General features: G+C 38.8%; 1 protein-coding gene across 1 annotated transcript; it reads left to right on the forward strand.

Moving 5' to 3' along the window:
* The first annotated feature begins 1,184 nt into the window (after positions 1–1,184).
* TDRD1 (tudor domain containing 1) lies at positions 1,185–26,835 on the forward strand. Its single transcript, XM_037401020.1, has 24 exons — positions 1,185–1,282; positions 3,429–3,499; positions 3,694–3,841; positions 4,268–4,373; positions 5,547–5,607; positions 7,219–7,323; positions 7,684–7,866; positions 8,496–8,642; positions 9,573–9,744; positions 11,303–11,386; positions 11,753–11,935; positions 13,025–13,132; positions 14,558–14,728; positions 16,152–16,400; positions 18,748–18,870; positions 20,012–20,122; positions 20,313–20,483; positions 21,654–21,899; positions 22,393–22,509; positions 22,726–22,839; positions 24,003–24,170; positions 24,471–24,692; positions 24,863–24,909; positions 25,978–26,835. Exons 2-24 carry the CDS (start codon positions 3,437–3,439, stop codon positions 26,062–26,064), a joined length of 3,186 nt encoding a protein of 1,061 aa, XP_037256917.1. The 5' UTR covers positions 1,185–1,282; positions 3,429–3,436; the 3' UTR covers positions 26,065–26,835.
* Positions 26,836–27,949: the final 1,114 nt, after the last annotated feature.

A 27,949-nucleotide genomic window follows, 5' to 3' on the forward strand; every position in this document is an offset into this window, starting at 1 on the left:
CTGTGGGCTGAGAGAATTATTCCCTGCCCCACAGAACTTGTAAGAATAAAATCATAGCTGATTTTATACACTTTAGTAAGAAGTACAACGATGTAGGCACTAAAATAGAATTTATTTTTTGCTGAGAGTTTAACTGCACAGCACTAGGAACACCTGAGAGCATGTCTAAGTAGCAGCACAACTGCAGCAGAGCTGAGAATGAAGGATGTTCTCCAGTGTGAATAGAGACGTGAGGGCAGGAAACAAAACTTAGAAAAGGGGAAAACACCTTGCATAAGAAAGAGGAGAAAGGACAAATGAAATCAGAGAATAGGCTGGAAATGGGAGATGAAGCCATGCATTTTCTAGGCTGCAAGGCAAAATGCAAATATTTTAAATTGCAAATGAATCAACAGGATGTATCAAATTTCATCGTTCTTGCATAGATCTTACAACCACTTTCTGAATTTGTATGCAACAAGGCTGTCTAACTGATGTCCTGAGAGGATTTTCATGTTGTTGGAGAAATTACAGAAAGCAGCTATACACCTTTCCTGCTGCTAAGCCGTGAGCATTTGGCTGGCACACAGGTGCCTGCTGTCATGACACACCGAGAGGCCAAGTCAGGAGAAGCCCCAAGCTGCTCAGGCACTGCCAGAGTTGTGAGCATAGCCCATAGGTTTTCCTGAAAAAAGTGCTACTCATTGCTCTCTGTAGCTAGTACTTTATAACTCTTACTCTTTCATCTTTTTGCATCGCAAAGAGTGGCACAGCACTCAAGGGTTATTTAGTGCAACCATGGGCATTCCACTGTTCCCCGCTGCATTTTGCTGAAGACAGAGAGAAAACCAGTGGAGATTTTGAGTAATAAAATAAAAGCAGCCACTTGCAAAACGCCGGGTGTAACACAATTCAGGACTAACATGTCTTTAGCCAACTACGCCATAGCTCAAGGGAAACCCACACAGCTGTAGCTCTCAGGCGCAGGGACAGGGAGGCACGGGCGCAGCGCTCCTGAGGTGGTGCCGGCCGCCCGCCCCGCCGCAGCAGCCGCCCCAGAGCCCGCGGTGCCGGTGCTCCTCAGGCCGCTCCCCTCAGGGTAAGATGGCGGGCGGCCGGGGGGCGCCGCAGCACAGCCCGCGCCGGTTCCCGCCAGCCCCGGGCGGGCGGGCAGCACGTGCCACCGCCCCGCCCCTCCCCATTGGCGGGCTGCCCGCCGGGCGGGACGGACTTGGTAGGGCAGCGGCGGCAGCCACAGCTCCCCGTGAGGGTCGTGGCTTCATCTCCTGCCTCCGTCGGACCGGTAAGGGGCGGGCTGGGCCTGCCGTGTGGCGGGGCCGGGGGGTTCCCCCGGGGTGAGCGGTGCTGGGGGCCGGGGGGGGAGCTGGGGGCGGCCAGCGCGGGGCTGGTGCGGAGGCCTTGCAGTGGGGGTGCTTACTTCTCTTCGGGGTCGATGAAAATGGTGCGCACTGGTAGCACACAGTTGGAATTGTGAAAGCTCGTTTGTGGCTGAGTTAAAGGCAATGTTGATGCAAGGACTGCCCTGCTTTATTTGCCAGTTCACTTTAATCTGACTTATCCCATATAATGTAGCAAAAGTATTTTTGTATTTAAAATTATTATATTGCCTGTTAATATTTGGAAAGCAGGTGCTAGAAGTTCCTTTTGCTGAAGCCTGGTGCAGCACTTTCCACTCGGTGCCGGCTCTGCCCATGCCAGGGTGTCAGGCTGTGGCCGTGTGCCTGGCTGTGAGGAACCGGTGGCCGCAGCTTCAGTGCAGGGGTTACTGGTCTGGGGTGAGGTCTCCTCCAGAGAGACACATCTCCAGTGAATCTATCAAGGTGGTGACGGCCACTCTTGCTCATCAGTTCCTCTCCTAAAGGACTTTCTGTTGTGTAATCTGGGGTGGTGTTGAGATCTTTAACGCAGAAAGTATTTTTTGTGCAAATTAAAGAAGCAGAGAATTGGCCTTCCAAACTGGATGCCTAACCATAGCTTCAGAATATGACTTAAAAATACTTTGTGTGCCTGCCTGAATTAATCTTGAAATCCATGCTTTTGTAGTTACCTGGCCTAAAACCACCTTTTGTCATACTGTGTGGTGGTGTGAAGAACAGAGTTGTTGGTAGAAGTTAGAGCAGCAGAATTACAGGTGCTGACTTCCTGTTGAAAAGCTCTGTTTTGAGGCTGTTTCTGAAAATCATTATTTTGTAAACAAACGATACAGGGTATTTTTTGCCAAGTGTGGAAGTGGTACAGAAAGTTTTACCTGCAGCGTGAGTGCAATAAAAGTGAGACCTTGTCCAAAGCTTGGCAAAGTATCTTTGTTCTTCTGCAATTGTGTGTATGCTCGATTATTGATAAATGCCATCAATATGAGTATGGCTTATAAATATACCTAACTTCTAATTATCCAAACTTGGTGGGCTGGAATGTCTTAGATAATTGAGAAAACGGGATAATTGGAGTGCTAGGGAATTAGGCACAGATACGTACAGTGGGAGCTGGGAGTTCCTTCAACATTTCATGCCTTTGTCAGTGCCTCAGTACTGCCTGACCCATGTTCTCATTTACTCCAAATGGAGGGCAGGGGAAGACTTGGTTCAATGAGATGTGAGGTAGTTTTACATGCAGTCATCTTGGGTGTGGAGAGTTCATGAAATTTGATTTCATGTCAGGCAAGAGCTGTAGTTTAGGCAAAGTTTGCAAGATCAACTTGCTTCCAGGTGGCAGAAAAAAGGCCATGTAAGCTTTATGTTTGCTGGGTGGAGAACTTGGCTGGACAGACTGGAACAAACTCTGAATGGCATGTGTAGTCTACAATGGAAACGTTTTTTGTAGGTTAATGAGTTGTCCACTTACAAAAGCAGAGTTCCTAGTGTATTGGTATGCAGGCTTAGCTGACTTTTTGTAAGAGTTGCTTGGTAAAGAATAAACTGTCTGGGAAGACCACAAGGGTTGTAAGGCACTCACTGGAAAGTCAAAATCTCTTGTTTCAGAATATTTTGTTTCTGAATGCTTGCTGATGTGACAAAACTATGCGTAAGTTTATTCTTAACATAGGCTACGTGTTCAACAGTATTGAAAGAAACTTCTACTCTTTCAGTTACTGTAAAATTGCCTATTCTGAATTCATGCCCTATGGGTATTGGAGGTTTTGTAACACATTTTTTTTGTTCCTGCTGAACAATTTTAATTGAAACAAACCTATGGATGGGGGACGTTAGGACTCACATTGAGTGATAAGCACAGAGCAGTGTACCAAAGTGATAGCAAGAAGTGACTTCCAGAGTGTGTCATGGTCCTAGCATCTCCATTTGCTCAAACATACTGTGCTAGCAGAACAGTAGAAGTAGATAAGAGCTTTATGTCTTTCTGCAAATACCCAATAACACAGGCATGCATTAGCATTGTTAATCAGATCCCTTTGCAAATACTTCTGCTTCTAGGAGGTTCCATGGAAGGTGTAACTGATAGAGGGAATTCGCAGTTGACAGCTGCAGCTGATAAAGGAAATGCTGTAAGTTACCGCACTCTGTAATTGCCCCAAGTGTTCTGAGCATTTCTAGATAGCAGTAATTATCAGTATATAGTGCTTTTTCTCAAATTTGAAGTTTTGACTCTTTTTGTTTTCACATTTTGGTATATTAGAATATTTCTGTACTAATGGACAGCTTTTTTTTTAGTAAGAATCACTTATTTTTCCATCCACAGTTGTCGCATTCTGATTTGATTAATGAGAAGCCAAAGAAATGGCGATATTCTCCTCAGAATGTTTTCTCTCTTGGATATAAGAAGAGTCTCTTCAGCTCGTTGAGCTCGTCCCCTCAAATGAGGACCTGCCATTGCTGCAGTCTGTTTGGTAGGTGCCTGTTGTCCTGTAGTTTGTGATGCCTGGTGTATTTATCAGTGAAACCGGATCAGAAAGTTTGCTCAGAAATGTGTTAAAACAGAAGTATGTTTTTATCTCTCAGATGCAAGTACAGTGACTATTCAGAACATAGTTGGAGTTAGGGAACTGGTAAACTTCTAGAAGAGAGCGCCTCCTTAATAAAAAATGTTTTTTTTGGATTTTTTTCCCCTTCTTAAATATAGAAGGGAATGTGGGGTGTCTGGGGCTGTATTGTCAGATAGTTATACATGAATACAAATACCTATTTGTATGTGCTTAGAACTGTAGCGGAACAGTCTTGTAAAGCAGTTATATTGAATAATACATGATACCTGTGTCTTAGTAGCTCTTTTCTGATACAGTTTCTCTCTGACCTTTTTTTTTTTTTTTTTTTAGGATCCCTCAGGTGTTCACAGTGCAAGCAAGTACACTATTGCAGTGTAGATTGTCAGAAAAAAGATTGGGCAGCACACAGGGTTGTTTGTGAGCCACTTAAACAGAAGTAAGTTTAATAGTTGTGCCAAGTAATATTTACAGAAAGACAGTATATCCCTCCTGATATGACTTAAATGACCGTGTAAAGGCACTATTAGAGTAAAATACATTGCTTACTCTTAGGCTAGTGCTGCATTAGCTGATACTTGTCTGAAAAGTCAGCTCTGCTGCTTCAGAAGGGTGACTTGAAAGATACTGTTGGGGTTCTTAAGGTGTTCTGTAGTGTGACTTAAAGCAAAAGCATTATGTTTACCTGTGTCAGAACTATGTGAGCATGCAGCAAGAATACCAGCTTATCACATGACTTTGTCACTGACGTTGGTGATGTAGGAAAGAGGACTGTGTTTTTCAGCGGTGGCATGGTTAAAGGATTGCATTTAACAGCCTCTGAAGAGGAACGAATGTAACTGTAGCCTCAGTGAACTTGGTGGATATTTGGTCTTTGAGGAGCACAGCTGCAATTAGAAGAAGTTGCTCAGCCAGACCATTCTCTAGTTGCTTGTTATCAATTTTTGACATGCCAGTTCAGATGTTCAAGAGATCACTCCATAATCTGTTTCAATTAAAGTAAGCACCATTAGTACAAACTGGCTGGCTTTGGAACAGTTTAGAGGGGTGCTCTGAGCATTTAAGCTGACAATCTCCTGCAAAGAGTGATGATTGCAGTTCAGTGAATCTGCAGCTGTCCATAATCAAAGCTTACAAGAGAGTTTTGGGGTGGTTTTTTGGTTGTTGGCTTGAGTGGGGTTTTTTGTTCCCCACAAGTTTTGCTACAGTGACTGAACTGGGGGGTCATGGGGACAGCCTGGCATGTATGTTATCTGGATATTATTTATGTATTCAACTGAAATAGCAACTTTGGGTTTTGCGGTTTGACAGTTCTTAAGGTTGGTTTGGGATTACAGAACTCCAGAACTACTGTTACCAGAACTCCACAACAACAGTGTAAGATTTCTTCTCCACTTTAATCAAAACTATTTATTGATGATGGCATCACGAAAAACTGTGTGACAGAGAACTAACAAATTTGTCATTCTACATTTTCTTGGAGGAGGAATAAGGGTTGACAAAACCCACATACTATGAGCATAGCCTTTTTGTTCTACTTGCAAATCGTGTTATGAATGCTACTTGTCTGTCTTTGGTTTGTCAAAATTAACATCTTTTTCTTTGATTACAGTGTAAGTAATAACAATGGAGGCAAGTTACCTGCTGAAACCAATAAGGGCGTTTATCTTAAGGTATAGAATAAAGTTTTCACTATGTCTTGAGTGTATCTCCTGTGACAGAGTTGCAGTATGCTTAATTAAACCTGTACAGGAAAGGAACAGGTTCCAAGGATTATAATCTACTCCTTTTAGAAAAATCAGTGCTTCGAATCAAAAGTTACAGGAGAAGCATTCAAAATTATGTTACTTCCAGAGCCCTTAGCAATACTGTCAGACAGCTCATTTTTTGTATGGAAAAACATATTTGTGCAAAAGTAATAAATCAAGACATGTATGGTACTGCTAGAGAAATATTTTAGGAAGGAAACAGATGTAGCTTATCCAATTCAGAAAAATTCAGGTGTCTTCTTGCATAGATCATAAAATGATGCTTAGAGCCTTGTAAATTATCTGAGAAGTACATTTAGCGTAGTAATGTATAGTAACAGATGCAGACAAGCTTTTGTTTGTTTGCTGTAGCAAGATTCCAACATGACAAAGTTCTCCTTTGTAAGTTTTGAAGCCTCTCAATCTTGCTTTCAGCCAAACATTTCCTGTAGTCTTCCTATGAATGTTTCTGTAGGAGATAATTTTGCTGTCTTCTTGGTTTCTTGGGATGATATTTATGAAAGTGAGTAAATGTGCCTACTTCCAACTAGCCTCACATTTGCACTGCACAGGAAAACAGTCCTTTGTCACACACCACTTTGAAGTAGCTCTTCATCTGGTTAACTTTTTAAAGGAATTTAGAAAGGAGTCTTCATTTTGGGTCATGAGACTTCTGTTAGTTCATCCTCCTAGGTTTCTGCTGTGTGTGTATTTGCTACTGTGTTCTGATAAAAGTGAAAAAGTGATAGTGAGGGACCTTGATATCAAGGGGATGTACAATATGAATAAACAATTTGTAGCTGATATATTTTTAAAAAAACAAGTTTTATTTTTGCCTGGTTCATCTTCTGAAACTTGGGTAAGTTCTGCAGAAGTAAGAGAGCTGATATTGCACATTGAACAATATTTAATGTATTTTGCAATTGTACTGAGATGTTTTTATGGAAAATCTTCTAGAAGGATCTTTGCTGCAAGTAAACAATTAATTTGGCAGTTGCAACAGTAATCTTTGTCGTTGTGCAGCCTGTGGTATGTTGCTCCAAATGTAAAAGAGGTTTTCCCTAAAGCTTTGTGGGAGGTGATTTTTTTTAATGTTTTTAGGATGTCACGGATGGAGATGGTATGCATCAGGCAGGTTATACTAAATGTTTAGGCTTTACAAAAAATGGATGCCAGCAGTTAAAGCAGTAGCTGTAATCTGCTCCGTGATGTTAAGGCTGCAAGGAAGCAGGTGAAATTCAATTCCTGATCTTCAGGAGAGCATCATAAGGAGGAAATATAGCTGAGTTGTCCTGTAAAACAGGTGTAAAAGAATGAGGTGAATGTGTGAGACTTGAGGACTTGTTTTTTGTTGTCTGTTTAGTATTTATCTGTGATGTTTTGTTTTCAAGAGTAATACAAAGTCTGTAGGGCTTCTTGTTGAAGGCCACAGAAGCACTTTTTTATAGGTTTCTTGAAATAAAAAGTTCTTGTTACTACAGGGAGCTATGGCTGAACAACTTCAGTTTAAACATAACTTGTAGCTGTTTGAAACAGGGTATTTCAACTTCTCTGGAGTCTCTTGGGACAGAAAAGCATGTGAAGAAAATAATGTTTTCAGATCTCCAGACTCTAGGGATCAAACCAGCTATGGAAATACAGGTACTTTTATTTTGAAAGAATCCTACAATGTTTTGTTAGGTGCATTTGTAGCTTTTTTTAAGTATCTATAGCTGCTATAACCTCAGCACTTTGTCTCATTTTGCTCACATGTAACATTTCTTTATTCTTATGAAGATGAGTAAATGCAAGCAGGGCTTGGGGGGAGTAAGTGAGAAGGATTTTTTAGCTTCACAGAAATAATGTGTGATTTTGTTCCCTACAGTTAATTATCGCTAGAGTAAAAACAAAACAAAATCAGGTGTAGGGTGAAATGTATTTATTGAAATGAATACTGGCCCAGAGTAATATACTATAGGTTGGTCTTGCATAATTATCATCTACTGTGGCTTTTCTCTTTAGGGTACAGTAACAGAGTTCAAGAGTCAAAGTGAATTTTATATACAGATGAGTTCTCCAGAAATTTTAAACCAAATGAGTAAACTTTCTCTGAAACTGCAAGAGTGTTATGCTGACACGGTTATTCAAGAGCAATATATTGCTATCCAAGGGGAAGTCTGCGTTGCAAGGTATTCTCAGGATCAGGTAATGTCTGATTGTTATAAAACAACCATTCTATGTTGAGCTCATCATGGTTTACATGTTCTGCTGTTATGGCTTGACCAATGAAGGCTGCTAATTAGAGGTTAGTTTGTTGTGGTGGAATTGTGGTTGTAACATCTTTATAACATCTGGAACACAAATTTAAGGTACTGCTATTTTTTCCCTGCCTTCTGAAAAGTTTACTTCTGTGTTTGTGTATTTGAGCCCTGTAGGCACTGTTTGTCCTGCTGTTGCTTGAAGGCTGTGTGTGTTCTTAGCAAATTTAAACTACTGTAGTTGGAATGTGACTCAGCTTAATCAAGGAAGTTATTCTTCGTTTCTTACCTGACCTTCTGGTTGCATTTCTATAGCTACATCTAGTTCCTGCTTCCCTTCCCACCCCTTCTCTGTATTTCTTCCCCTTTTCCTCTGTTGTTGGCAGATTCTTGATTTACTGAATGGTAGTCAGTATCCATAGGAGTAGAATTTTATCTTCACAGCAGTCAACACTACAGTGAGTTGTGTTCATTTGCGTCTCTTCAGGATTGGTCAGCTCCCTTGATAAACAAACTTGATGAAGTAAAGCAAAATATGTTGTGCTTTTACTAAGATGATCGTTTATTCCTACACAGACCTGGAACAGAGCACTGATAAAAGATGTGGATCTATTGCAAAAGAAGGCACTAATATTCTATATAGATTATGGAAATGAAGAATATATTCCTCTCTCCTGGATTAAAGCCCTGCACAAAGACATTGAACTGTTGTTCCCTCCATGTGTGAGTTCAATTTTCTTAATACTATCCGAGGTGTTTTAAATGAATGGCTCTGAAACAAGTCTAACTCATGTCTCAGTGTAACTGTCATTATCACAGTATTTTGTGTTCAGTGAAAGTGATGGATAAAAGCAGCTATACTACACTGAATTCACCTTCTGAAATGTTTCCATAGGAGTGAGGAAGGCTGCCTGGCATTTTTCTTCCTAATCGTAGAATTATTGGGTTCTGAGCTGATAAAAAAAAAAAAAACGCTGCAGAGTGGTTGGGACCCCACGTACCTTATACACTGGAGAACAGCAGGGGAAACATTCTGCCTATGCACTCTAATCTGGTCTCGTGCAGTAGTGAGAAATGACTTGTAGTTTGGGCAAACTTTGGAGTAAAGGCAGATGTTGGTCTGAGTTCATTGCTGTACTATGTGAACGTCCACCATTGCAAAATAGATGGGCTAGCTTTGATCTGTGGGTTCAGCTAGCATGTTTAACTATGCACAAAGAAGAATAGAGCAGCATTCTTTTAATCAGTGACAGCTATGATTAGCTGCTCTTGGAGTAGTCTTTCATAGCTTGTTTACATGACTTTCTACTGGTTCCATAAATGATTTTGAGAAGTTTGTGTCTTGGCTTAAAGCCCTTAGTGTCTGCTGAGGGCATGATGGGACATGCACCTGTGGTCAGATGTGATGTGTGCCATAACCGTGCCTTACAGAAGTGGAAGAAACAGAAGAAATATAGTTTACAGCCTGAACTTGTGCTAATTCTTAACTCTCTTGTAAAGAAGTTAGTTGACTTGATAGCACTTGGGATTCTAACAGCAGCTTTAACTTTTGTATGCAAGATGACATTTCTGAGGACCTTAATTATTTAATTGCTTTTTCTATAGGGCAAAAAAACCCCTATCCCCACTTGTCCTAATTGTAATTGTTTCCAGGCCATTAAGTGTTCCTTGGCTAATTATGACCCAAAAGAAGAACGATGGAATGAAGGCATGGCTAGATTTTCTTCCCAACTCACGGGAAAGCACTGTTCAGTAACTGTTGTTGACATACTACAGGAAGAAATTATGTTGAATTTTGTTGTAGATGTTGTTTTTCCAGATGTTGGTAAGTACTTGGTAGCGTGAGGGAAGGAGGGGGGGAAACCCAAACACAGTTGATGTCTTTCATGTTCACTTTCCCTCCTCCTGCCTAATACCTTTAAAAGAGGAGTTTTTTAATTTGCTTTCCTCCCTCTTGTCAATCTCCCAACCTGCCTCTTGATTTTGTCTATTGTTTTTTTTAATTTTCTTTTATTTCACTTTTCCATTTAGAGGTAATTTTAAAATGTCTGCAGCTGAAATACCTTGTTATGCTTAACAACATTAGATTTCACTGAAGTTACTTTTCCAGTAGAATTGTCATCAATTCAGCATTTTCTGGATAATCTTGTTTGTTTTCCCCTTTTTACTAGATGCATGCAAATTGTGGGACCATGTTGTTTCTTTTCTCATGCATTTTTAACTCTTTAAAAATTATGGTTTCGGTTTCTAGTTCCACTAAAGATTTTACCAGCTTTTGTTATATTTCATATATGCTCACTAAAAAAGTATCCCAAAGAAAGTGCAGCCACTGGGTATTGTTGTATTTAGGTGGAGAACTCTTAAGCATGTTTGTATTTCTAACTTAGAGAGCCTCAGTGGATAGAGACAAGCAGAGCACCCAACCTTTGAGGAGTCTGAATTCAGATTTTCAGTTGAGCTGGTGGGGTGGCTTTGACTGTGGAACCAGATCAATGCAGGGAAGGTGTGCCTTGTGTCATTATTTGGAGGGCTGTTTTGTTTGGTGTTGTTGGGTTTTTTTCCCCTGGCTGCAGAGCAAGAGCAATATAGTACTAAGAACATACTCTGTTCATTGATGTGCAGCCCACAGAGGCTTTGAAGGAAGCAATGGCTGATGCTGCTCTTAGCTTGCTAAAATTCCTGAAGCTTATTCCAATGTTGTAGTCCCTGCAATCTGTAAAATGGTGGTTCACCTTAGTCCTGTGTAAATTCAACTTTCACATTTGGTTGCTTTACAACATGCTAATGGCAAAGCAATATAACTTGCCAGCCTCTTGGAGAAAAGATCACAAAAATACCATTGCATTAATGAACTCCTGCATGCAGCTATTCCAAGACTTTACAAGCAACTTAAACAGCTGTATTCAAGTTTTCAGTTGAAAATAATTCTACTGAAAGCTTGGAATTTTTTGTGCATCAGAAACAGCATAGGTAATAGCTAAGAAACCTAAGATTTCTCTGTAAATGTTGGTAACTGGTTGCATGCTCCATGTTGTCAGTCTGGAGGTAAGTTACGAATCCTTGGTCTGAAAAGCTGTAATCAGTTTTTCAGCTAGTGGTCTGTAGTGACTCTGAGTAAATGTTGATTGTTACTGCTTTGCTCATTTTCTTTAGTCAGTCTTGGAGCTGTGAATGTCTTCAGAAAACTCAAGTAGCTGAGTTACTCTGAAACTACTTTTATTCTACATTCTAAGCATATTAAGCGCTTGGTCAGTAAGTAGAACATGCTCACCTTCTGAGAGGGATATCGATATAGGTCAGGCGCAGAAGATAGTTCTGAAATGAAACTAAATGGTGACTATCTTGTGTGATAAGTAACTTTGTTCCTTCCATGTGTATGTTAGGAGACTGCCTAGATAAAATACCTTTAAAAATAAGGTCTGATGTAACTCCAGGAAGTAATGCCACAGGAGGAGACTCTCCAAGAGGTAAGCGAGCAAATCCAGATTTCTTAATAAGAGATGGGAAAAACTTTGGGGAATTTTAGGTCCTCCTGTGCTGCATGATATTCTGAACATAGTAAATATTCTAGCTGTTCACTAGTGGCACCTCCTACTTAAAAACATTGGTTAGTGGAGTTTCCTTCAGTTCACTAGTGACACTAGTACATATGCTTTTTAATAGTACGAAGTGTTTGTTTAGTGATGATTATGTGGGCATTCATTTCGTGGATAATATGACAGGAGCCTTCAAAGTCCAAAGGGTCAGCAAAAAGAATAAACTGCTTTAGCGTGTTTAAATTGTCAGAGTCATTTAGCTTTTGATCAGCAACGTTTTGTTTTGTTTTTCCCCAGGTACTGCATCAGAAAACCATACTAAGGGAAGTAAAGAAAAAACAGGTGAACATGAAGATTTTCTTCACTGTTCTAATTCAGTTGCAGAGTGTGTTTCCGTGTGTATCGGAGATGTATTTCCTGGTGTGGTTTCCTGCATTCAAAATCCAGAAAACTTTTACTGCCAGCAGACACACAGTGCCTGTAAGTGACGCATGGAAAACTGGATGTTAGATATCTAGTATGGCATTTTTCTCTTCAGTAGAGAATAGCTGGAGGAAGGGGTTGCTGGTCTTACGGTGATTCCCTGTAGCTTTAGGCCATGGCAGTGTTAGCTGTTGATACCACTTTCTAACCTGTAAGGTGAATTTGTGAGCAGTCTGAGTAGTGCATATTAGAAAGATGGTGTGGCACGGATTATAGCAATCCGAAGACAATTTGATCACAAATATTTAATATGTTCTCTCACCTGTTCCAGGAATGTGTGTGAGTTTCTAATCACTTTGTTTGTTCCTATAATACCTTGTTGCTTTACCACCAGAGGGCAGTGGGCTTCCTTGGGACGTGGTAGGGAGGAACGTCGAGTATGAGAAGGCCAGGTAACAGTGCCCATCCCTGCTTTGGTGTCTTCCGTTAAGTAAAACCTAAGACTGCAAGTAACGCTATAGTGGGCTAGAGTGCTAGGCTGCAGGGGCTTTTTGGTGCATCTCCCACAGTGCCTATAAACAGACACCTGGGGGAGAATAAGAGCAGAGTAAGTTTGTGGGCTATGTCCTCCTAGTGCTGTCCAAGCCAGCGTTTTGCATTTTTTTCAGCTAAAAGGGCTTTTCTAGCTGAATGTGATCTGGTGTATTTCTCTTCAGTGTACTTGTGCAGCCTTTGAATTCTGGGTAGACTCCCAGCATAGTGTGCCCTTTGGCAAGAAGTGACCTCATCATCTGCCTTTTGTTTGAGGAGCTGTCTTCCTTGGTTTCTTTCTAGATGCTTCACTGGCTTGCTTTCAGTTCCTACTGGCCTCAGTTTTGTTCCTGTGTTGAGAAAGTCTGTGACTGGTTTTCCTTCTGTGCTTTCTTTAGCACTGTGATTCCTCAGGCTTGAGTGAGGACTCTTTTCGATGTTCCTGATTGAAAAGTCCTAGTCTCATCACTATTTTGATATTATGTTAAACATGATGCGAACTAATCTCTGTTATACTACAAGATGTTCTTCCAAGCTTTGAACTTAAGATTTATGTATTTATGTAATAATTAACAAGGCAGTGTATGTTCCAAAACCTTTATATTTTAATACCAGGTCAACTTGCTGAGCTTGAAGTGTCTCTTAATGAATATTGTGACAAATCTCCCAGTAGTTCAGCTTTTCAACCTGCTGCTGGAGATGTGTGCTGTGCCCAGTTCACAGGTAAAAATGGAGTGAACATATGGCTCTTAATTTATGTCACTCTTATTTATTACAAAAAATGAACACATTTTATAATTACGTTTAGAAATTTTTCATATAGAGCTTATTTTCTTTCTGTCTGGCTTTAGCTGTGGGTAGCATTTGGTATTGCTTCAAAAAATTATTAATAGCAAATGATGAAATGTATAAAATACTAGTCTAAAAATTTTTAAACAATAAAATGGTCCCTTTATTGAGCAGACTCTTAAGACTGGATTAACTTCTGTATGAAGGAGCTTTTTAAGAAAGTGTGAAGAAATTTTGGGTGAGTACTATGTCCTGTGACTGGAAATAGATAGACTTGAAATTTTAGACCCTAAAAAAGGGACAGAAGAAATGGCATTTTGTGTAACAATGCTGTTCTGATAGATGACTTCTCAAAATGTTATTTAGCCAGGAGCTGGTAATCCTGAATTGTACGTTCATAACTTAGTTTCCATCTGACAGTAATCACTGCTGTCAAATTTTACAAGTCTTATGACAAAACTGAGTCTTGCCTCTACATAGGCTAGCATTCTGGGTAAAGCAGTGTTTTGTGCTAGAAACTGGTAAGTCTATAGGAAAGAAACACCTTTTATTTATTAGAATATGAAGTCCTGTTTGTTTGAGTGGAGAAGGATGAAGGTTAATCTCTTTTTCTCACAGATAGTTCTGTTTATCTAGCACTTAACAACAACAAAAAAAAGTCACACATTGCTGCTCTAAGGCCTTTTTTTCTGGTCAGAAATGCTGCTCTTAACTTCTTTGTGATTGAAAATTCCTGGTCATTTATTTCTTTCCATCTTCTGTGGTTTTGCCGGGTTGAGTAAATCAGCTGTGAAACTGAACAGATAAGCTGAAATAGATGTTCTTTTGCACGTTCTGAAAAATGGGTACTACCAGTAAGCTGTCTTGGCACTTGTATGGGCACTGATTTCAGGTGCCTAGCTAGGGAATTGTATCAGTTCAGTACCTCACATGTCTTGATAAAATTAAAATATTTGAGAAATAGAAATGCAAACTTAATTAAGTTAAAATACTTAAATTATTGTACCTGTTATGTGGCCTTTGACTTGCATGTCATTATGGTAGGCTGAGATAACTATTTGCTGTTGGTTTAAATTTATTGAACTTGAGCACTACACCCACATAATGCAGTCAATTCTTTGTTGCAGTGTGTATTTGTGAGAGGGGGATCTCTGTGGAAAGGAGTTTGCGACATTCAGTTCGTATGAGGGGTGGTGGTGGTAGATGTTGCATCCATAAGGGTTTTGTGAAGGTTTGTGTAAACTGCAATGCTGCTGTTTTATGCTGATTGATGTATTTTTATATTGGTCTGCCCCAAAAATCATTCTGTTCTCAGAAGTTAAAAGAAAGTACAATTAACATCTTTATCTTCCTTTCTAGAAGATAATCTTTGGTATCGTGCTGCTGTTATAGCATGTGTTTCTGAAAATACAGTTTTGGTGGGCTATATAGATTATGGTAATCTTGAAGTTCTTCCACTGACAAGACTTCGTCCTCTGATTCCAAGATTAATGCACTTGCCAGCTCAAGCCATAAGATGTACCTTGGCAGGTATGTAATAAATTATAAGCTGTTTCAAACTAGATAGAGGCAAGAATAAGTGGGGTTCCATAATGATCACACCTATAATATCCTCTATTGAAATAAGAGGAAGGATGGAGATAACAGCAGGTGTTATTTCCAGAATTCTTAATTGTTGTGGCCTATCTACAAAATGTGGTAAGTCTTTTGTAATTTACCTGGTGACCTGCAGTTGTATGTCTGGTAAACTGTGTTTGTATAAACACACCTGTTAGGTTTTGCATGTGCTTTTGTTCTAAGCAGAATTAAGTCATGAGCTGGATTTGTGAAATTACTAAATCTGTTGTGCTTCTAACACTGCAAGGGAAGGTAAAATTTCATTCTGTATCTTGAAATTCAGAACTGTATGTGTCACTCTCCTCGGGGGCATATCTAGTGAAACTATTGGTAGACTCCTCACCATAGGCTTGTGAAATATGTCAAGTTGACAAGGATGTTGACGCTTCCTAGCTCATCCTTCCGTCTCAAGCAAGGATCATAATCTGATTGGGTTTTTTGTTGACATACTTGTTTAACCTGCTTTCAGAAATGGTTTCTCTGTTCCCATCACTATGCAAGATAGTGTACTCCTTTGCTTCATTTCCCAGCCTTTAGAATACTTGATGTCTCTCCTTCCTTTACAATACTTGATATTTAATTTGCTTTTCCAATTTTTTTTATAAAGTTCAGAGCAGCATTCTAGCTGCTTGCTTTGGAGGAAAACATGAAATGATGCTTCCCTTGTATGTAGAGATTGAACCAATGAATACAGAATGTGACCTAAAGAAATCTCTTTTCTGGGGCAAATCATGATGCCTGTAACTGATAATGCATGCTCTAAGACTAAGAAAATATCCTAAACACAACATGGGCACAAAAAGGTGATCAGATAAGATGTTTCCTGATTAGAATCAAGGATTACTGTTGCATAAATCATCTTTCTGGAAGACAACTTCTGCCGTTATGTTACTATAAAGTTCTGGTTATAACTTGCCTTTTAGAAATTAATTGAATAGCATGAAGAGTAAATGTTTAAGGAGGAAGAAGCTTATAATAGCAGATCCATTGGTTGTGAGATGGTAATATTCAAAACTAGAGGTTGTATTCATAACACCCAAAGACTGACACTTTGTAGACATTCATACTAAGTAAGTATTAAGTCTGAATTTATACTTCTTTTTGTGTAATAAACTAGTTGTACATCATCTCTGCAGATTTTTATTAAATCCAAGTACTGAAAGGCTCAGAATCTAAATACTTGGGTTTGGAATCTTGTTATAAGCATGAGGAGTGAGGGCGAGTCACTTGGTATATCTTCTGCTTAACTGTTGTTTTTAACAGTGTTACTGTACCTTTCCACATATTGTTGAAACTTGGACTGTCCCCAGAACCCTTCCATTCTATGTGTTTTTAGGTGTAAAGCCACCATTAGAAGCCTGGACCTCAGAAGCTATTTCTTTTATGAAACAACTGGTGAAAGACAAAGTGTTTACAGTAGAAGTAGTGGATAAAGAGAGTTATGGATCTGTGGTGAAGCTTGTAGATGCATCTGTTACTCCAGTAATAAATCTATCAAGCTATCTTATAGAGAGAGGCTGTGCAGCTGAGAAATCAGGGATGGCCTTACCAACAGTCCGAATGAGTGATGTTAAGCAAGCAAATGGTGAGTACGAGCGTGTACTGTTGAATTGGCGTTATTTAACCTCCTACCAGGGCAGGTACATACAAAGGACGGAAGTTCTTAATCAAAAAACTTTCCAGTTTGGCTCATGAAGCCCAGATTTCACAGCTCTGCAGTTTAGCTGTGGCAGCTTTGCCATAAAGAAATTGTGTGTTTGCTTGTGTGTATGTATGTATGTGTACATACATTACAAAGTTGTGATTGCTTACTTTTGGAAGACCGTACTAGTATTTCACTTGCTCTGGTTAAGTCTTAGAATTTCCAGTGAAAGTAGGATATGATTAATTAGTACCTGCTTGTTCTTATGCCTTTGTCCTTTAGCTCAAATAGTGTTTCATCTTCATTGTCCTATATTTTACGTGTAAACCCACATTTTTAGTCTTTGAAAGTTGGTTTGACTGCAGTAGCCTATACAGCTTCCAGGCTATGTCTAAATTGCCTTTTCTGCATTTGGTGGCCAAAGCTTCAGTTACAGAGATTTGCAAATTTTGTCAGATTTCTTTGTATTGTGGGAAGATTCCTAGCTTCTCTCACGTGAAGCATGTTTTCAGCCCTTCTTTTCCATCCTGTGTCTGGTAAAACTATACATTCTCTCCTGATCCATCTGTACTGAAGACTGAGGGAAGCCTTTTTTGTCAAGACTATGTCCAAATTCCTTAATTGTGATCTTACTCACTAGATGTTTCGTGGGCAGAACACGGTTATTCCCTATCTTTGTTCAGAAGGATAAGGCATCTTGTATAAAATTCAAGTTAACAGTAACTTTTGTGGCTATTTCCAAACACATTTTGATCTACGGTCGCCATCCCGGACCTGTTTTGTACTAGTCAAGTCTCCTGTTTATTTTTCACCTTTGTTTAATTTTTTGCACTGAGTGGGAGCTCTTGAATGCAGTTCTAAACATAGTATCAGCTGTTGTCTTTAGTGTTTTAATACTTGTGCTTTTTATACTGGAATTTGAACAGATATATTTCACTGTCAACTTGCAAAATAATTTTTCATTAACTTGTTCGCTTTATTTAAACTTGGGAATTAAATCTGTGGTTGCTGGATCCAGCATGGTATAAAAGTAGATTTTAATTGCCAGAAATTAAGAAACAATGTATTTCTCGGTTTAGAGGACCAGTTAGAAGAAATATCACCATTACATGAAAGGATAACCAGTTCTATTTCACAGTTGTTAAGCATCCTAAAGCTTTCTCTAGACTTTGAACCATTTGTTAATTCTTCTTTATCTCATCAATGTTTCTTCCTTCTGGAGTGGAAAATTCAACCAGCTTCTACTTTCTGAGCATATTTCTCAAAATATGCCAACTGTGCTTTGTTCCTTCCAGTAAGGATCTGGTAGTTGCTTACAGTGTGAAGGACAGTCTTGTATTCCACTGAAAATAAAGAAGATTTGAGAGCCTGGTTTGACCCTTTTTGAGCAGGGGGTCGGTGGGTGGGTTTGTTTTGTGGTTTGCTTGTGTTTGGATTTTTGGGTTTTGTTGTTGTGTGCTTGGGTTTTTTCTTTGTTGGCAGTATGATTTCCTAAAGTAATTACTATCAGACACATACTGAGCAGATGAAAGAGCATCTCAGCGTGGCCATCCTTGAAGCTCAAAACAACTTTATTGAGCTTAATTTTCAGAAAAAATCCTAAACACCTAGAACTGGAAAGGTCTACCAAATTTGGAGGCCAGCCACTTTGACTAAGGTCTTAAAAAGGCTAACAGTATTTCTGCATGGTGCTGCCTACCACAAGCTATAACAAACTTAACAGCTATGAAAGATACAAGAAAATGTAATAATAAGCTAATGGGGGAAACAATGGCTTCTTTAATGTGCCATAATTTAGTTTTCACCTGATCTGCAACTTGAGTTAAATAGTAAGCTTCTTTCAGGTACTTCAGTGTAATATATAGTGCAAATTCCTACTACTAGTCTTTCTATTAATCTTTTTGTTCTTTCTTCTCCTTGGACTATTTCCAGTACTCTTGGTGACAGCTGTTTCCCTCTTCTGTGCCCCCGCTCCATTTCCCAGGAACAAAGGTTTACCAGTGTCCCTCTTGCTCAGGTGATTGCTACCTAGTGTGTACCTCTGTGACTACTCTTCCCCCATTCATCTATGGCTTGCCCTTCCAAGTAGTGACCAAATACATTAAGCAACTGGCACATTCCTCTTTCTTGATTTTATTCTGCAAAGAGGTTTTCACTGGTAATTAGTCTGTTGGATTATTTATAACAAGGAATTTGAGGACGTGAATGAGCGTTCAGGATGTATAAAGTAATTTTTACAGAAAAAAAAATAATTTATCTTCCTTTCTCTACTTCTTTCTGTCCTCTGTAGAGGATGCAACAGATGAAAGAATTTACAAGTGGAGTAAACTAACTCTTGAACAAACAGTAGATGTTGTAGTGTGTACACTTTACAGTCCTAGAGAATTCTACTGTCAGATTTCAAATAAGAGTGGTAAGTTTATTCAGCTTTTTTTCTTCCTCCTAGTTTCTTTGCTTCCTGATTTGTCACTTGTTACAGTTCTAATCCATTACTGCTTCAAGTGAGCTTATATCACCAGAGCTTACCTCTGAAGTTTTTTTTTAATCTAAGAATACAAGTGGAATGATGATGAAATTAGATCACGGTATGTAGTGCCTCTGAGATGGAAATCTGAAAATGTTGAAGCTAAGCAGTTGAATAAAACTTAATCTAAGAATGTAGAGAAAAGTGAAAAGACCTACCATAACCTAGCAAAGGATACCCAAACAGAAGATAGCAAGTAAGAGATGTTCCCATCCGATGTTTACTGGAGTTCTTGTCTAGTACTCTGTCCTGTTCTACTTTATAAAAACTTACAAAGATTCAAAAGAGGTAAAATGACATGAAAATGAGAAAAAATAGCTTTTGAGACTTGACTTCCTCTTGGGTAACCTTAAAAAAAAAAGAATCTTGTTCCTCTTTTTGCATGTATAAAGACTTCTAATAGCCGCTGGCTTTCTTAACCTACTAGAGAAAGCGTGATGAAACAAGGTGGCTGGACATGGAAGCTAAATGCATTCAAACAAAAAAATACAGGGCAGATCTTAAGAAGTGAGGGAAATATAAATATATTCCTTGATTTACCTAGGGGTAGTATAGATTCTTTGTGGCTTATTGCCTTTGAAACGTGACTGAATTCCTCCCTAAAAGTGATGTTATAGAGAAGGCTAAAGGACTTGATATCAAGAATAAATAAGCAAGCAGGGTGAGATCCTGTAATCTCTCACGTGCTGATTGAACTAGTTAATTCCCATGGTGTTATCTGGCTGTTAAATATACTTAAGATTTTGGAGTGAAGGGTGCTTGTTGGATCAGCAGGAAGAATCCCTGGTTGTTTTGTTAACCATGTTGAACTGATTTGTCAGTATATATCAGCTATCTCATTTCTTCCTGCTAGTAAGTCTAGTAAGTTAAGTAGGCAACTCAGTTATTGGTTTTTTTATGAAATTCTAAAATTCACAGAAATCTCCCATCAAATCTGTTGTAAGCAGGCTATACAGCAAACAATATTGATAAAGTTCAAGTCAGCTTATTTTGTTGATCTCATATTTGGTTTTTTCTTTCTGATTTTCAGTTTTACTTGCTCTACGCTTACTTAACAAATCGTTGTCTGAATACTGTCAGAAAACTCCACCAAATGTTTTTAAGCTGGAGAATAGAGAACCTTGCTGTGCTTTTTTCTCTGGTAAGTAACAGCTTAAAATATTTTTGTTTTTGCAGGGTGAACATAAAGCAAAAAAGAATAAAATTAGATAGCTGATAGTTTGCATTGGCAGAGGATAGCAAAGAATTGGATATATTTACTAAAAAATAAATGCTGGTAAAATTGCTAAATGTGTGAAGTAATTTCTTTTTTTTAACTGTCTTAAAATTAGATGATGGTAACTGGTACCGTGCTTTGGTGCAAAATGTTACTTCATGTGGAACTGCTAAAGTATGCTTTGTGGACTATGGAAATACTGAGGAAGTACCACTGGATAAAATACGGCAGATCTCATCCTCGTTCCTACAACTTCCATTTCAAGGGATTAAATGCTGGCTCTCAGGTGGATGATCTTAGGCATTCTTTGTCTTATAAGAGCTGTTGCATTTAGGGACTTGCTGCTTTGGGAGAAGGAGGTGATGACAGGGTTATGCTTCACAGAACTGTTTCTGGCAGGGTTTGGTTTGGTTTTTTTGGGGGGGACACACTACAGACAAGAGGAAGCGTTTGTTTTATAGTATCTCTGTTGCTTCCAGCTTCTGGAAGTTGTGGGAGCTGATGTTCTAGCATTACTACACAGCAGACTGGCATTTTACAGAAAGATGGTGGTTCTTCCCTGAGCTCCTGACAGTGCTGTAGTGTGATATGCATAAAGGTTACTTACTGGTTTACCAGTCAAAGGAGCTTGTTGTTTAGTTCTGCTTCTTCTGTAGTGCTTACTAGCTTTTGTTTGCTGCCTTGCTAGGAGTAAACGTGCTTTTGTGCGACTTATTTCTCAGATTTTTTGCAGGCAAAGGTGCTCATCTGTGTTTGTGAAGCAAGCTGGCCTTTCAGTTTTCTGTAGGGATGTTTCATTTGATTCCTGCAGAGTTTGGCACTGTACTGCTGTTTCTCAGTCTTCTACCAATTCTCTGCCTCTACATTTTTCCACAGCAAATCACTCAAAATTCTACAGAATTATTCTTTCTTTCTTATGTAGTCTACTTGGTTTAAAAATAAAAAATGTGGAAGCAGGAAAAAGGTCAAAACCACATTTTGTCCAAGTGTCTTCTGCTGTTTTGTTTTTTTTTCTCTTAAAACACAGGGTTTCTGTGCCTTTGATAAAAAGGCTATTAAAGGGATTCATAAACAGTCTTAGCAGTGTTGTTCATGCTAAGGCACAAGGATTTACTTGGTAGTATATCATAAAACGTAGAAAACAAAACTTGGGACTCCAGAGAAAATGTCATCTTTTAGAAGAAGGGAGGAAGAGGCAGACTAGTTAAAAGGATGAAATATGATGTCTGTCCCTAAGATAATAAAAGCAGCCTTGGTATTTAGAGTTGTGCTTAAAAAAAAAACAAAAAACCAAACACAAAACAAACCACAAACAGAACAAAAACAACAACAAAAAAAACCACCACCAAAAAAAACCCAAGAAAAAAGCAAGGAATTTTTTAAGGAAAACACAGGGTTGAAGAAAATCACTTAGTCACTTAATGGAGGTATTTTGAACAGGTCTCCTACTTCCTAGGTATAAAGCCTGCTGATGGCAACTGGATTCCAGAAGCTACAGCAAGATTTCATATGTATGCTGCAGGGAGAAAGCTTCAAGCCAGAGTAATTTCCCTTTCCAGAGATGGGGCAGGTGTGGAGCTTATTGACAATTCCTCAGGTCATCCAAAAGTGATCAATGAGATGTTAACTTTTGAAAAATTTGCCGTAAATGACATTTTAAAAGATAAAAATAACTTTCCAGACAAGTCTGCTGACAAAAGAGGTAATTAAATGTGTTAACTTTTAGATGATCAAGAATTTTCAGTATTCCAACCTTTTAACCATGATCTTGTTGTTGTACATTAACTATGGTTAATGTAACTATGCATGTTTATTAGTCAGTTTGAGCAGTTAAACACAAGCTGTCCAGCAGGTGGCATTATAGACAGAAAGGTAAAAATCAGTGGGTTTGTCATAAATGAATGCTATTTGAATATTTGAAAGTAGACAATTGCAAATTTTCTACAACTGAAACTCTTCCCCGTATTTACTTTCCTGTATCTTATTTTTCTGATGTGTTTTTTACTTTGAGCTGCTTTCATATGCTAATAGCTTTTGAACAGCAAATTAAGCAAGAATTATCTCTGTTTAGATTTCTCAAAGTGAAGACATGCAGTTGTCTCTAAAATTCAAAAAGATATTCTGTAATGGCTGTTTGTAATATATATGTGCTTGGAGGAAAGTGGTAAATGGCATTTTCTTACTGTTTCTATCAGAAACCTCACTCAGGCGCTGGAAGTCGATTGAATTGGCTATAGATGAAACTGTACCTGTCTGTGTAACAGAGGTGGTGAGCCCTCACTTGTTCTATGCTGTACCAGTTCAAACTAAAGGTAAGAAACACTGTTCCTATTATCAGTAAGAAGTCACTGTTGCAAGCTAGTTAATAAAATGAATGCCCGTAGTGAACTGAACCGAGTGGAAACGTATCTCAGACAGCAGGAAAATATAAAAAATGCAAAGGTGGGAGCAGGGGAGCTTAAAAGTGTGTTCTTCATTATGCCTAAATGTGGTTATCAAATGTGGGATTTTTTTTTTTTTTTAAGTAGGTCAAGAGAAACTACATAAGGAGTTGTTGATTGATCTGGAGGGATATTGTAAATCTTTTAAGAACCAGCCCTTCAAACCAAAACGAGGTGAAGCCTGTTGTGCCAGGTTTTCAGGTGAGGCAATCATTTGTTCTTCTATTTCCTTGACCCATGTAAAACACTACCTTTGTTTTTGCTTTAGGAAAAGGAAGAGTGCCAACTTTAAAGTGCTTAAAGATCTCTCAATTCTGTTGCACAGGAAAGCCTGGCTGCATCTTTAGAGCAAAGAAACAATGTGACAGTCTGAGAGAAAAAACAAGGAATAGGTTGTGCCCTGCAAAACGTATGGAGCTTTAAGAGGACAGCAAGCTAGTTACTGTTTAAACTGAAGTTTGTGTTTGAGTCACAGGGGACTGAAATTCATGGCAGAGCAGTAGTGTGCTTGCATCTATACAGACCTACTTCTGGTTTGTGGATGCCTGGATGTTTTTTGTTGTTGCTCTGTGCAAGCATGAGGTGGTGACACTGGTTATGGCAACTGATCATTCAGCCTTGTTAGCCTAACAACCTGTCCTGGCTTAGTGAACTGTTAGTTCAAGTCAAAAGTATTCTTAACAGTGAGAGGACTTAATTTATTATCTTAGTCTTTCAGAAGAGGGGATGCTCTGCTGGTACACTAGCTCAATATTTGTAAGACAACTCTACTTCTTCTAAAAAAATTAAGTGTAGACTACATGTGGGTGGTTACAGGAGATCTGACAAAGTGCTGAAAGTGAACTTGGGTGCTAGATTTGATAACAGCCTATGGAAAACAGGATAGATGAATTTCAAAAGAAATACTATGGACCACAAGATTATATCTTAAGTGTTTGATAGTTGTTTTTAACTTCCATTGATATTTTTTTTAATTATTACTATATTAATGGATTTTCAGGATAATTGAGGAAGAAGAAGGATTGTATTTTTTTCTTACTAATTTTGGTTATGTTTTGAGGAGGAATATGCATTGGAAAACAAAAGTAAGAAGGTAGAAATAGAGTGCAGACATCTTTCAAACAGTATTGGAGTAAAAATTTTACCTGTGTAATTTGAGCAAAATTCTGAAAGGAACACTTTCATCTTCTTGAATACAGCAATTGGAAATTATTCTGTTGTTCTGTGGGCTTGCTTCTTGTCAGTTGGCCTTTTGCATGTACCAGAGTATTTAAAATTACGGGAGAACTATACAGATGCTTGTTCTCATGATAAGCTGTGTTTATAAGATGGTACTTCACATGTGTTTCTTTTTATCTCTTCAGGTGATGGCCATTGGTACAGAGCTCTTGTTCTACAAGCTTCTCAGTCTGTAGTGAAAGTATTGTATGCAGACTATGGGAACACAGAGACTTTACCACTTTCAAAGGTGTTGCCAATCACCAATTCCTACTTAAAGCTGCCTTTTCAGATAATAGTGTGTTCGCTTGCAGGTAAACCCCCCCCAATAACCCCTGACTGGTTTTCCTGTATGTTATAAATCTGTACTTATTCTGATGACAGTGTTCATTCCTTAATAGTGATCAACATGATGATCTGCTACAATAGTATACTGCTGCAAAAGGTGTTTTAGAAAGCGGGTTTAGTTAATTATCTGAAGAATCTAAGCTATTTTATGTTAGGAAAATTTAGCATCGCATTTTTAAAAACAGTGATAGCATTACATGTAAGATTCAAGTTGTATCATAAAGGAATTTATAGAACAAACTTGATGGTATGTTTTTTTTTTACAGGAATAGAGAAAGCTGGGTGGTCTCCATTATTACTTGAGAAGTTGAAAGAACTGTTACTGAATAAATACGTCACAATTACAGTGAAAGGAATTAATGGAAGTGTTAATTTGGTAACAGTGGAGACACTTTGTGAAAATGGTAGTTTGAATGTAGCTGACAAACTCATAACAGAAGGTTTAGTCAAAGCCTGTAGTGCTGAAAACATACGTACTGAACATCAAGGTACATACTTTCACTTAACTCCTTCAAATTACTTGAAGAACTGTGGGTGCGTGGGATGCCTAAGTGGCTTTTCCTTCTAAAAAGCTTAGAGAATTCCACACATAATCTCTTAAATTAGAGAAACAGTGTCCATGTGTGTTTTACTTATTCACTTGCTTTGTCTTTTGTAGGTGATGGAGGTGAGACCAAATGCTGCTGCAGAGAATTAAAAATGCAGGTAAGATTCGGTCCCAGCAATACTTGCTTTTTCACATTTTCAGAATGTAAAAGAAACCCTGTGGGAGGCAAGTGGAAATAGGCAGATAGTAACTAACCTAAGCATTGAAGATAAGCAAAGTGAGTATCCTGACACTTCTGTATTTGTTTTATACATGGTAATAACTAGAGCACCCTGAAACTGAGGGAGGATAGTGTATCCATCACAGAGAATTCATTAGTCTGTTTTGCCACACATACAGCTCTCTTTGTTTTTCTAAGAGTATGACGGCTCAGGAGTGTTGCTTATGTCTGTTGTGTAAAGGTCATTGTTGTCTTTTGCATCAACTGTGTCATTTAGATGAAGGGCACCTGGATTTTTTTTTTCTTCAGTAATAGGGCTGTGTTTTGCTGTGGCTACAACGTAGCAAACAGCTGCACATGTGAAAAGATTCTTCCAATGTGTATTTCAGTTAGCAGAGATTCATATTAATACATGACACTGTTTCAGTCATGGAGCTAGGGTTGAGAATCTGAGTTCAGTAGAATGCTGGAATTTTTAACAGTGTTTGCCAGTTGCAAGATGGGGGTTTTTTTCCCTTTTGGAAAAAAATGAAGTGTCCCTTACAGACATGGCACATTCCTGAAATTTTGGAAAGCTTTCTGGTTTTAAGCTTCCACATCTTTTATTTTAACTTGAGCTGTTCATGAAAAATTAGAACTTGAGATTACCAAAAGTCACTTGAAGTATACTGGAAAAGATGTGTTGGCCTTCCTCAAAGTGAGGACTGCTGTCAGAGAAATGAGCAGTTTTGAGTTTTAAAGACAGAAACCCCTTTCAGGCATGGTTTGAACTTCCCCTTCTCCCCCAGCCAGAGGCAACAAGGTCAAAAGCAAAAATAGGCACTATGATATTTTGGAGATGGGGAAAAAAGCATTTCTGTTCAAGGTCATTTAGACCTTTGCCGATTCAGAGTAAACGTGGATCTACCCTAATCTGAGTAAGTTTTAGGATCTATCCTAATCTGAAACCAGCAATTAAAAAAATAAAATAATAGTATATTTCTTTTTTTTCCTGTTTATTACACAGCTTAAAAGGCACGAACAGATCCTACTCTTCCTTCTAAACCAGAATCCAGATAGATCCACTGAAATGAAAAAACTGTTGGACCACTAAGTCCCTGACGTGCCATTTCATTTGAATGTATACCAGGTTGCTGCGGTTCTTTTGGAAAAGCAAGCGTATTCATTAGCCTAAAAGAGAGTTGCTATGTAAAAAGTCTGCTGTTTACCTGTATTTATTTGTATGTTTGGATTGTTACTGTTAAATAAATACATAACTTGAAGGATTTCAAAGCTTTAAGCTAAAATTTCTGTTCTGTTTTTGTTTTATACCACCGTGTGCTGCTATGCTTTTTTTTATTTGCTTTTATTTTGCTGTTGAATGCGCATAAGGATGGAGTGGCCATTCCGTTCTGTGTTCTGCAAACTTAGATTTGAAATTATTGTAATCGTAAAGCTTACTTCAACTTTGGTACTGTTTATTTTACTTGAAAAACTGTATTTTTGTCCCTGACAGTAATCCTTCTAGACAGTGCACAGCAAGGAGAGATAAGAGACTTTGTATGGCTTGGAGACTTAGTTCACTCCTTAACTTCATATGAAAACTTTGGGAACATTGATGGAGGGACAAATCAAGCAAGAAATATGGAAACCTGTTACGTTCTTGATGTAGCCTTGCGTTCCTTTTGCTTCTCTGTTACTTTTCAGTTGTAATTGAAATAATTGAAGTGATAAACTATTAGCTACAGACTGTATTTACCTAGATACTAGTATAGAATCTGATTTTGAGGTAAATTTCCCTGTGTGATCATGTTCTGTATAATACCCTTTGTTCAGGCACTTAAACTGTAACATCCATGCTCTTGGTAAATAAAATTTCTTAATTCCCTGCCATCCTTTCTGGAGGAGAAAACCAGAAGTGACCTGGAAGTCTAGCACCTCTCAAAGGGTAGTAGTATAAACTTAATAAAAATTAGGTAGCACTGAAAAACACCAGTCTTTTCTTAATACTTGAGGGATCATTTTCATTTATGAATCACAGTTGGAGGAGCTAGAGTATACTGTTTAGTGGGGTTTGACAGAATTTTAAAAATTTATTATTTAGCACTTGGTGTTGCATTCCCTACCTAACTATATACTGTGAGGTAGACAGAAGGGAGTGTTGTGTCTGCACAGATTATGAAATTACTGATAGGTGTTGAGTTTTGTGTGAGAAGAGATGTGCCAGATACTTGACTGAAAGTGCTCAATCCTGTGCAGTTACCAGTACTTGCACGCGTTAGATGCTGAGGAAGCCTGTCCCGTGAAGGTGGTACGGTGCTTTTGAAGGTCAGTGCTGTCTTGAGGCTTGGACTCTTGAGGCCTTGCTGTCTGCTTTCACACTTCTCCTGCCAGTGGGTCTTGACACCTCTGCTCCTAAATATAGTTTTACTTTTTTTGGAAGATGCTTATTTTATTTACAAGAGTGTTGCGCAGTCACAGTGTGTGCATTTCAGTGGTCTGCTGCTCCTTCTGCCAGCAACACAGCTGACCCTGGGGGGGTCAGGGAGAACTTCCCAGTGGGATTCGGCACCAGCTGGGCTCTGCCAGGCCCTGTTTGGTAGCTCCAGCCAGGTTCCTGTAACCTCCTGAGAACTGCATTACTCTCTAAACTACTAGCTAATCTGAATCAATCCCTAGCTGTGACCTTTGTTTTCAATCTGTTAGATTTCCCTGGGGGGGCTGAGAGCACAGTAACTGTGATCCTCTTAATGTTTGGGTTTTTTCTTTTAGAATTGCAGGTTTTTCACAGCTATGCTGTGGTAACCCCTATCGTGTAAGACAAGAAATGTTCTCTCCAAAGCTGGGCCATCGAGTAGTGCCACAGTATTTAAAATTAATGGCTCTACTGCTGCTTTCTTCCTTGGCTTTTATTGTGGGAGCTGCTGCTCGGTGGTGGGTGCATGTAATCTAGCCTGATTACGTACCCTTTCACACCAAGCCAGACCGTTGCGGGACAG

Source organism: Falco rusticolus, chromosome 9, assembly GCF_015220075.1.
Source record: "Falco rusticolus isolate bFalRus1 chromosome 9, bFalRus1.pri, whole genome shotgun sequence".
NCBI classification, from domain to species: Eukaryota; Metazoa; Chordata; class Aves; order Falconiformes; family Falconidae; genus Falco; species Falco rusticolus.